This window comes from Xyrauchen texanus, chromosome 22, assembly GCF_025860055.1.
Source record: "Xyrauchen texanus isolate HMW12.3.18 chromosome 22, RBS_HiC_50CHRs, whole genome shotgun sequence".
Lineage (NCBI taxonomy): Eukaryota > Metazoa > Chordata > Actinopteri > Cypriniformes > Catostomidae > Xyrauchen > Xyrauchen texanus.
In genome coordinates this window covers 1,752,220-1,763,779 of record NC_068297.1, presented here as the reverse complement: position 1 = coordinate 1,763,779, position 11,560 = coordinate 1,752,220, and the positions used below count along the sequence as shown (strand labels likewise).

The 11,560-nt window shown below is 38.8% G+C and overlaps 1 protein-coding gene across 1 annotated transcript; it reads left to right on the top strand.

The window, feature by feature from the left end:
* Positions 1-426: 426 nt before the first annotated feature.
* spata7 (spermatogenesis associated 7) lies at positions 427-11,242 on the top strand. Its single transcript, XM_052153486.1, has 11 exons — positions 427-651; positions 1,104-1,196; positions 1,325-1,372; positions 1,480-1,595; positions 3,272-3,729; positions 3,829-3,874; positions 5,397-5,467; positions 7,308-7,358; positions 7,612-7,689; positions 7,778-7,835; positions 9,516-11,242. Exons 1-11 carry the CDS (start codon positions 636-638, stop codon positions 10,035-10,037), a joined length of 1,557 nt encoding a protein of 518 aa, XP_052009446.1. The 5' UTR covers positions 427-635; the 3' UTR covers positions 10,038-11,242.
* Positions 11,243-11,560: the final 318 nt, after the last annotated feature.

Below are 11,560 nucleotides of genomic sequence, written 5' to 3'. Positions count from 1 at the left end.
ATAGATTTATTTTTATATTGAACATTCCTGTTGTTCCAAATATAACAGTTCGTGGGAGAAAAATTGTGTTTGTAGACCATTTTCCAGGCTAACAGGGCATGCTTGTGAAAGTTGGCCAACTTCACAGGTAACTTCTCAATTTTAAAATCACATTTCAACAAGAAGTTTAATCCTCCCAGTGAATCAAAAATGTATTTGGGAAAGGTGAAAGGTTAAATTACTTAACCATCTCACCAAAAAGGAATTACTTAAGGTTTCAAAGGTCAACACTTCAAGACCACCATCTTTCCTTAAATTACATAAAATATCTTTACGTAAATAATGGGATCTATTCCTCCAAATAACACAAGGGTCAGTTGAAGCCGGGGACACGTGCGTGATTACGTTGGGAGCAATATGATGACGTCAGACGCAGGCATAGCAACCTTCTTGGTACGGTGAAGCTTCGCAGTAGCGAGGACATGTAGCAGGCAGCTAGCAACAAAGCTGTAAAACATGAAATAGTAAAGACAGTATTTCTTTATAAAGTATTTTTGTAACTATTATACTACCTCACATTCATATAAATGCTTAACATGACGATTTCCGGTGAAACGCAAGTATACTGAGTATGGGATTACAGACTGTTTCTCAACATGGATCACAAACCAGGTACATGTTATGAGGAAAATGACATGATAACAACAAGACGATAATTAACTTTTTATTCCTTATTGTAAAATCATGTACATTACAGTACCATACAATAACCGTGGTATTTCCATGATTTTCCAAAATTGTTTATTTATTTATATGATTTTTGGACATGTATCAGAACCGTCGGTTATTTATGACGTCATAGAATGATTGCAAATATACAGCCACAGTAGAGATTTGTTGTTAAATGTCTTTTCTGTGATGGAAATTTTAGTATGTTAATCTCATTTTAGAGATATTTATTAATATAACTATTGTGTATAGCAATATAAAATATTATTTTTATACTATTATTATTGTTTAGCCCTATATATGAATGTTATATGTGCATTAATATAAAGATTTTATCACTTATTTGTTGTTAATGGATTTTATGTGCTGTAATGACTCTAATATTCTTCTTTCAGGGTACCTCTCTGGCTCATCTGGCAAACTGATGAATCAATACATGATTAAAGACCATATGGTGTCACATTACAGAAAGCTTTATTCGGCCAAAGGTAATTTCCAGAAGAAATATGTCAGTTTATTTCATTTCTATGTATCACACCGGAAACGGGTTTGCTGTCATTCCACATGTTATTTATCTGTCTATTTTCTATCAATTTAATGGCTTGATTTCTTTCAGCTGCTGTTGACTGCTCGGTACCTAAAAGTATGCATAGTAACGTCAAATGTGAGTGAACGTACCATAGTACAAGTCCACGTCATGTGCATATGTTTTGAAATATAAGACGTACTCGATTCAGATTTATCTCTATGGTTTTTTTTCATTCTTTGTAGATGTCGATCAAAAGCGTCGCGAGCATTCAAGGAAAGACACGAGGAGTCAAACGGGAAGATCTGATTCACAGAGGAGCACCAGGATCAACTCAAGGGCCTCCTGTTCTTCTACGAATGTGAGATCTAAGGCCTCGTCCACACTAATACATTTGATTTTGCTAAGTTTACACCCGTCATCCGCACTGGAACAATGTCATCCTCTACCGAAAACAGACTTTCAAAACTGTTTTGTTTTCACGAAAATGTCAGAGAATGAATCTGGAAAAAAATTGGAATAATAAAAATATACAGGAATATTCCGGGTTCAATACAAGTTTCGCTCATTCGACAGCATTTGTGGAATAATGACAATTATCACAAAAAAATGATTTAGAACGCTCCTTTTTCTTTAATAAAAAAAAAAAAAGAGGCAAATATCGAGTTCCAGTGAGACACTTACAATGGAAGTCAATGGGGCCAATTTTTGGAAGGTTTAAAGGCAGAAATGTGAATATTATAATTTTATAAAAGCACTTACATTAATTCTTCTGTCAAAACTTGTGTATTTTTTGAGCTGTAAAGTTGTTTAAATTGTCGTTTTTACCATTGTTTATTTTGGCATTACATCGTCATGGTAAGGAAGTTTTAAAATTACCTATAATTACTAAAATCATGTTAACACACATATTGTTTACGTCTTGTGGCTATACTTAACTTATACGTCACTCAAACTGAGTATTTTAACGTTTACGGATTGGCCCCATTGACTTCCATTGTAATGGTGCGTTCACATACACAACGTGAAGCGAGCGTTTCGCATGGCACGATTGCATACAAAGTCAATGCAAAGATGCGAATAGACGAATGAAGAGAATGGCGCGACACGAACACACAAAATTGTTTCATTCGCGTATTCGCATGACGCGTTGTCGTGAAAGCCTATCAGCATTGAGATTGTCCGGATGTCACTGACGTACTGACGTAGTAGCAGAAAAAATCTGGAAAAATTTGTTGTAGCGGTGTGTGGGCACCCAGTATTGTATGACACAACGTCATACATGTAAAGAGACCGAACGATAAAAGACATCGCATGGAGGAACGAGAGCGAGGAAGTTGGACTACCTGGTAAGTTCTGAAAATATGCGCGACTGCTTGATTCCAGCTATTGGTTGAACTTTACTACGAACCAAGTCATAGAAGCCCATTCTAACGTCCTTTTCCGGAAGAGAACAGGGAATACTCGTGGGTTAGCGTTACTCGTGCGAACGCGAGTTTAAACACACACTTATAATTTTGACTTTTCGGTCAAACGAAATTTTCTTCGCGTTGTATGTGAGCGCACCATAAGTGCCTCCCCTCCACTTTTCTCCCTAATTCGGAACGCCCAATTTTCAATGCGCTCCAAGTCCATGTGGTGGCGTAGTAACTCGCCTCAATCCGGGTGGCGGAGGATGAATCTCAGTTGCCTCCGCGTCTGAGACCGTCAATCAACGCATCTTATCACGTGGCTTGTTGAGCGCGTTACCTCATTTGGAGGCCTCACGCTATTCTCCGCGGCATCCACGCACAACTTACCACACGCCCCACTGAGAGCGAGAACCACATTATAGCGACCACGAGAAGGTTACCCCATGTGACTCTACCCTCCCTAGCAACCGGGCCAATTTGGTTGCTCGGGAGACCTGACTGGAGTCTATTCTGGACTATATTCACAATATAACATGGCAACAAATTAAATTACATGATGCTGTTCAAAATGTGATTGTGTTCAGAACTGAAGTTCACGCCTTCTTTATAACCATTTTATTTCCAGAGTAGACCGTCCGTTCAAGGCGACGACAGTGGCTATCATTACCTGAACCAATCAATGACGTCGTCACCCAGAATCAGCACTTCGTTCCATTCCAAACAAGTCGTGTATCCATCCCAGACAGTTTTTACATCTGCGAATCGTCTCCGATCTGCCTCAGAGTTTAGTTTCAGAAGCCCAAACCCTCAATGGCATCATACAGGACACTCTTGTGCAACATCTACCAGTCAGAGAAGATACAAAAGCTTCCAGGATCCGGTACAGAAGACCTACAGTGGCGACGTGCTGCTGAAACACGCTCATCGCTTCACTCAGGAGAAACCTTTCACACCGAGAACTCTCAAATCAGACCATGAGTCCACACTGTTACAGTACCGCTATTACACTCCCCCGAAGAGGAAAAGTGAAGAGGAGAAGACTTCATCGTCCAGGATTGTTCGACAGGAGACGTACCATGGGAGGTAAAGCCACATTACAGCTGTTTTAGCATGTAAAAATGGTTGATATATGGATATTTTGGGGCGTCTTATGGTATAACGATGCAATTTTTTGTGTTGTAGCACACTGTCCAAGCGAGGCTTTTCACCACAGCTCGACTCACCACAGGTATGTTTGACCGGCTAATAATATAATGTACACTACCAGTTAAATATTTGGACATACTTTACTGAATTTATGTTTTTCATGATCTTATGACAAAGCTTAATGCTTGGAAGTACTTTTTAGACAAATATAAATTGTGCCTACATATGATTTTCTTCACATAAAGTTATTTCCTATTTTATAATGTGAATATTAGGAGGAATAAATAATTATTAGGTGTGTCTAAACTTTTGATGGTATTATAAATGTAAGGGACAATGTACATTCAAGTCATTTTTATTTGTATAGTACATTAAAGGGCACCTATTATGCCCCTTTTCACAAGAAGTAATATAAATCTTTGGTGTCCCCAGAATGTGTCTTTGAAGTTTAATCTCAAAATTCCCCACAGATCATTTATTAGACTATATATGATGAAAATGCCAATTTTTGGGTGGGAATAAAAATGAGCTGTTTTTTTGTGTGTGTGTCTTTAAATGCAAATGAGCTGGTGCTCCCCGCCCCGTATTCAGAATAGGGCGGAGCTTTGACATCTCACCTTCAGATAGCTAGACATCATAAGCGATATGACAATAGAGGTGTTCAGCCTGATATGTTTGAACCAGAGTCAGACACTGATGAGGGAGAGACTCTGTCAGATTAGTTAGTTTAGTTTCCGAATGGTTATTTGGTTTATTTATTTGTTGTTTTTTTAGCAGTTTTGCAACGATGGATGAGCAGCACACACACACACACAAATACTGTTACAACATTCGATATGCGCTATAGCGAAACAACACACACAAACAAACATGTCTGTCGGCAGTGTCGTCAACAGTTGTGGGCGGGGCCTGTACAATGTGATGTCACATTGGACATTAACCAAATACATAAATACAAGTGCATAAAATATTGAATCGCATTTCAATTTTGTAATTAAGTGACAAGACAATAAATTGCTGAACAGCTGAAATCAACCAACAGACTTTGGTGTTTCTATTGTAATTAATGACTGTCTGACTCCTCATTATCCAGCTTATTACAAGATTACTTGCCAAATAAATAAATTTCAACTATTTTATTAGCTTGCTTGTAGAGGTCGCACAGTGACCCGAGAAGCAGAAAAAACCCAGATGAGCGATCTGATATGTTGATGCACTGTTGTTACTCAACAATATCAGACCGCTAGATGGCGCCATCGACCAGTCAGAATCGGAGTAGGAGTGGTGGTGGCTTAGTGGGCCAAAACAGAACTAGTAAGCAGAAGGTTGCTGGTTCGATCCCCACAGCCACCACCATTGTGTCCTTGAGCAAGGCACTTAACTCCAGGTTGCTCCGGGGGGATTGTCCCTGTAATAAGTGCTCTGTAAGTCACTTTGGATAAAAGTGTCTGCCAAATGCATGTAACTGAATCGAGTATTCTAGAGTGCCATGTATAATATATATATATATATATATATATACATATATACACACATACGTCATCATATAAACTGTAAGCATGCAGATCTCTTGCTAAATCTTTGTCTTTTTATTTTTTTTATAGCCTTTTAGACTTGATCACGAGTGGTCGGATGAAGAATCAGATTCATTTAGACTTCACAGCAAGACAAACAGGTTTAGAGAACACTTTCTTCACTCATCCTCCAGGTAAAGAGCTTAAACCCTGTCTGCACTGGACACGAGCATCGCATCGCATGGGGCGGCTGTGGCTCAGGTGGTAGAGCGGGTCGGCCATTAATCTCATGGTTGGCAGTTCGATTCCCGGCCCACATGACTCCACATGCCGAAGTGTCGTTGGGCAAGACACTGAACCCCAAGTTGCTCCCAATGGCAGGCTAGCACCTTGCATGGCAACTCTGTCATCATTGGTGTGTGAATGTGTGTGTGTGAATGGGTGATTGAGTCACAGTGTAAAGTACTTTGAATACCTATAAAGTTAAAAAAACTCGATGTAAGTGCATATCATTTACCATCACGTCCCGTCATGTCAAAAGCAAATAGATGCCGTTATTATCAATGTCCAGCCACTTTATTGTCCCGTCCGTCTTAAATAAAAGGAATTTACTTACCAAACGTTACTTACATTTTAAACTTTTTTGCCAAGATTTTTATTCCTTATTAATTTAAATAACTTCAGACTGTTACATTAAAGCCAGCTCAATACGTTTCTGCTCTCTGGGCTACAAATGTTTTACAATCTTTTGTTTCTAACCACATATATGCACAGTTTTAGCAACAATAATGTTATAATAGCAATTAAATAATAAGTATAATAGTAAAAGTGAGATTTCCATTGAAAATCAATTTGAATTCAGGTTATTCTCACATTTAACCATCGCTGAAGTCTACTCGAGCTCACAGCTGATTGGTGATTGATCATTTTGAATGTTCACTTCAACGCATCCAGTGCAGTCAGGGTGTTATGGCACTTTTCTACGGCATGTTTCGGTTCGACTCGCCTCAACTCGACTCGCTTGACTTTTCTGAGCTTGCATTTCCATTGCAGTTTAGTGCCGCCTCAGCGTGGGCGGGATTATAGGCTGATCGTCATAGTTGTGCCGCCTCTACTGCCGTGACATCATCTTAAACGTGACAATAAACAATAACACGACCGCTAGCTGTTAGCTGCTAACTCATTGTGCTGCATAAAGCAGATGTTGCATGGTGATTTTACACAAGTGTAACAGTTAAATTGGTCTGGTTGTTTAAGAAGCTTTTCAGTAGCTGGTCAACTAAATAAAGTCAAGCTTTCAAGCAGAGTTAACATAACAAAACGTACCATCCTCCATCGTGGATCAACGCCAGTCCAGGGCGCTCTCCAGCCCATTGCTCGCCGGTTTAGATGGCATCCATTTGGTCGAACCACTTCCACTTTTCCTTGACGGTTCTGTAGTCACTTTTAAGTGTTTTTTCATTTCCCTACACTGTTGGCAGGTCCGGTTGTAGCCGTGTGCGGGCAACAGCTGAGATACTTCCTGAGAGACTTTTCCGTTTCGTTCGTCGCTAACGAGAGGACCGTCTGCACCTCGTTTATTGACCACGGCGTGGTTTTACGCACAGCCATTTCTTTTTACAATTGAAAGTCACGTGAACAAATGATACTGCTATCGCTGTTGCTAACTTTAAAACTAGCGGGTTGATGTCGCATGTCGGAAATCCAGTGACGCTTGTAGTGACGGTTCTCTCTGACCAATCGGTGATCTGCAGGGTTTTAACGTCACATTTAGTATCGGCTCGGCTCGCTTGGAACCTCGACCGAGGTGGTACTTAATAAAGTATCAGGTTCCAGGTACTATCCACAGTGGAAAACCCCAAAAAGCGAGCAGAGTCGAGTCGAGTTTTACCGTGCAGTGGAAAAGCCCCATTATACTTCTACATTACTTTGTACATTATGTTGAAAGATTGTCACTTTTGTGGCTTAATTTACAACAGTACACTGTGGCTTTTGTTTCAGGGTTTCACCAGAGGGCATGAGGTCGCCCATAATGAGAAAAGTAACAGCTGAGTGAGTGTTCTGTCATTTTATTCTGTGTATTAATGAACAGAGCAGGGTGATATCAAACTCTACGGTAATTAAACAAGCACATAGTAACATGACACTTAGATTGCAGTTGTTTTCCTAATGTTGCTACTGTAACTATAGAGAGAATCAGAGATGATAATGAAAAAATTCACATGTAACAACCATTTGTAATTTGGTTAGATTTCGGTTAATGTGTCATTCAGTGGAATCTCTCTGACCTTGTTCTTATTACTAGGGAAGAAGAATTGATGTACCTGGAGTTTATTACAGATGTGACCAATGAGATCTTGGCACAGGGCCTCTACTCTGACAGGTTTGTGAGTTTCTTTACATTGAGTTACAGTATATGCTGTGTTCATATTAAATATGTTTTAAGTCAAGTTAAGTGTTTTTTCTTACAGGGTACTGAAGCGGGTATTTGAACGTCACATTCACATGAACAGACATCGATTGGATGAGGTGAGGGTTTGGGATTTATAAAATACAATGTCATCAAAAAATCTACATGAGAAAAACTGTCTGTAAATATTGAGTGCATTCTCGTTTTATTTCTGCTGTTTTATTTCATTCAAATCAATAAATTAAAATCTAGTTTGATTCACAAATGATAGACACAGACAGATAGACGGACGGACAGATAGAATTGAATGGTTTATGGATGGATGGATTGATGAAGGTTGGATGGATTGATGGACAAACAGATGGATAGAATGGACATGGACTGGATGGATGAACAGATAAATTGGATGGATGGATGGACAAACGGATGGATGAACATTTAGATCGGATGGATGAATGGATAGACCGATAGATTGGATGAATGGATGGATGGATGGATGGATAGATTAGAGGGATGGATGGATGGATGGATGGATGGATGGATGGATGGATGAATGAACAGATAGATTGGATGGATGGACAGATAGATTAGCGGGATGGATGGATGGATGGTTGAACAGATAGATTGGATGGATGGATGGTTGAACAGATAGATTGGATGGATGGATGAACAGATAGATTGGATGGATGGATGGATGGATGAATGAACCGATAGATTGGATGGATGGTTGAACAGATAGATGGATGAACAGATAGATTGGATGGATGGATGAACAGATAGATGGATGAACAGATAGATTGGATGGATGAACAGATAGATTGGATGGATGGATGAACAGATAGATGGATGAACAGATAGATTGGATGGATGGATGGACATATAGATTGGATGGATGAATGGATGGACAGATAGATTAGAGTGATGGATGGTTGAACAGATAGATCGGATGGATGGATGGATGAACAGATAGATCGGATGGATGGATGGATGGATGAACAGCTAGATAAGAGGGATGGATGGATGGTTGAACAGATAGATTGGATGGATGAATGGATGGACAGATAGATAAGAGGATGGATGGATGGATGAACGGATAGATTGGATGGATGGTTGAACAGATAGATGGATGAACAAATAGATTGGATGGATGGTTGAACAGAGATTGGATGGATGGATGGATGAACAGATAGATTGGATGGATGGATGGATGAACAGATAGATTGGATGGATGGTTGAACAGATAGATGGATGAACAGATAGATTGGATGGATGGATGAACGGATAGATTGGATGGATGGATGGATGGTTGAACAGATAGTTTGGATGGATGGACATATAGATTGGATGGATGAATGGATGGACAGATAGATTAGAGTGATGGATGGATGGATGAACAGATAGATTGGATGAATGGATGGATGGATTGTTGAACAGCTAGATAAGAGGGATGGATGGATGGTTGAACAGATGAATGGATGGACATAGATAAGATGGATGGATGGATGGATGGATGGATGGATGGTTGAACGGATGAATGGATGGACAGATAAATTGTATGGATGAGGGGATGGATAGACAGATGGCTGGACATACAGATTGGATGGATGGTGGATGGGTGGGTGGATGATAGATAGATTGAATGGATGGATGGATGGGAACTGTTTGTCCCTTGGAATAGTTGTAATGAAATAAAAACTGATCTTATTTGTTCGCTAGTAGAATCATCAAACCCAAACTCATTTTGTAGCACCACTTGCTTCCGTTGACTCATTTGTCAGTGTTTCCAATATTTCCAATAGAACAAAATGCGCCACCTTCTGGACAACCTGCATACTGACCTGCAGAGTCCCTCTGCTGCCTCCATCACATCCCTGTCTGTAAAAGAATCTAATAATCCTTCAAAACTTGCACTAGAGCTGCCATCAGTGACCACAGACGACCATTTCCTTCTTCATACAGTGTTTGATGAGGTCAAAGTCCAGAGAGATGACGTGAAACCTGCTTTAGTGTCCACACCTGTAAACAGCAGCCTGTTGGAAAGCTCCAGTCAAACTGATCTGGAGGAAGATGAAAAGTTGCAGTTAAATGTGGAGTTAAAACATAACACAGGCAGCGAAATCTCTCTGAATGTTAATGAACATCTCACCTGTGCTGAGGAACATCCCAGGAACACTGAAGGTGATAATGAACTGTTAGAACAGATCGATGAACTTGGGAAAACTGTGACTGAGTCTTTAAAAGTGTCAGAGACACAGAAGAGTCTACAGGACGCGTTTGAAGAGGAACAGACGAGAGGCGACATCAGCGATGATGAGTTTTAATTCACTTTGTTTAATGTTCAGTGAAACTTTGGCATAAACACTATGTGTAGAATTACAATGCATTTATCCAATGAGACAAAATTATTTTTCTACATTTTGCTGCTCCTAATTTGGGCATTTATTTGTTTATCAGGTTAAGACCAAAAAGCATTTACTTAATTTACTTACTGTAGTGTTTAGTTTTAGTTTGTTTAACACTTCACATGAACAGTTGCAGTATACACGAGTGATATAAAACAAGTCGCAGTTCATTTTATTCAGAAAACTGAAGAAATCTGAATTTACAGTTGTGAAAGTCGACTTTTTATTATTAGCATTTGTTGTTACATTGAGGTTTAAGCTGTAATATTTCCGTTTACACCTGCAGATTTAATCCTGCATTGAGTGTTTGTCTACTGAGAAATGAAAGAAACTTTACTTTTAAAGAGTGTTATGTTTATATATATTTTTTTAAATGACTTGACAACTGTATTTTTATTTAGTACTATTGAATATAGATTATTGAAATGCTACAGCAAACACATTTGGTGATGTTTTATTTCCTTTATTGTTTTAAGTCCTTTGGAATATTCCAGCTCAATACAAGTTTAGCTCAGTCGACAGTATTTGTGGCATAATATTGATTACCACAAACATTCATTTCGACTCGTCCCTCGTTTTCTTTTAAACAAAGCAAAAATTGAGGTTACAGTGACGCACTTACAATGGAAGTCAATCTTTAAGCATTCAAATACTCACTGTTTCAAAAGTAGACGCAAGATATAAACAATATGTGTGTTAACATGATTTTACTGTGATAAAATCACTTACTGTCTGCATCTGTGGAAACTTATAGACAATTATACAACTTCCTTGCATGACGATGTAACACTGTAAACCCTAAAATGACGATTTAAGCAACTTTACAGATCAATAAATACACAAGTGTTTTCATCAAATTACAAGCTTCACATTTCTGCCTTTGGCCCCATTGACTTCCATTGTAAGTGGCTCACCATAACCTGCAATTTTGCTTCTTTTTATTTTTAAAGAAAAGGAGAGACGAGTGGAAATTATTATTTTTGTGTGGCAATCAACATAATGCCACAAATGTTGTTGATTAAACTTGTATTGAATTATTCTTTAAAACATGCCAGCATATGTTTACATTTACAATGTATTGTCCTCTGTAACTTCATTTAAATACTCCCAAACAAGTTTTATATAAATGCAAAAATATTTCAAAATATTATCACCTGTGTTGGGTAAGTTACTGTAAAAAAGTAATTAATTACTAACTACTCATTACATCATCTACAGTGTAACTAGATTACAGTACTAATTACTCTGTCGGAAAAGTAATTGCATTACTTTTTCTTTTTTTTACTGCGGTAATGTGATCTGACGTCACAGCTGCTCCCATTCCACACATTCCAGACCGCTGACGTCATGCGCTAACGAATGCGCAGCAGAATTGTACATTTCGTTCATTTAGTTTCGAATCTGAATTCAAACATGGTCATTTTTTGCTTCTTTAAAACACA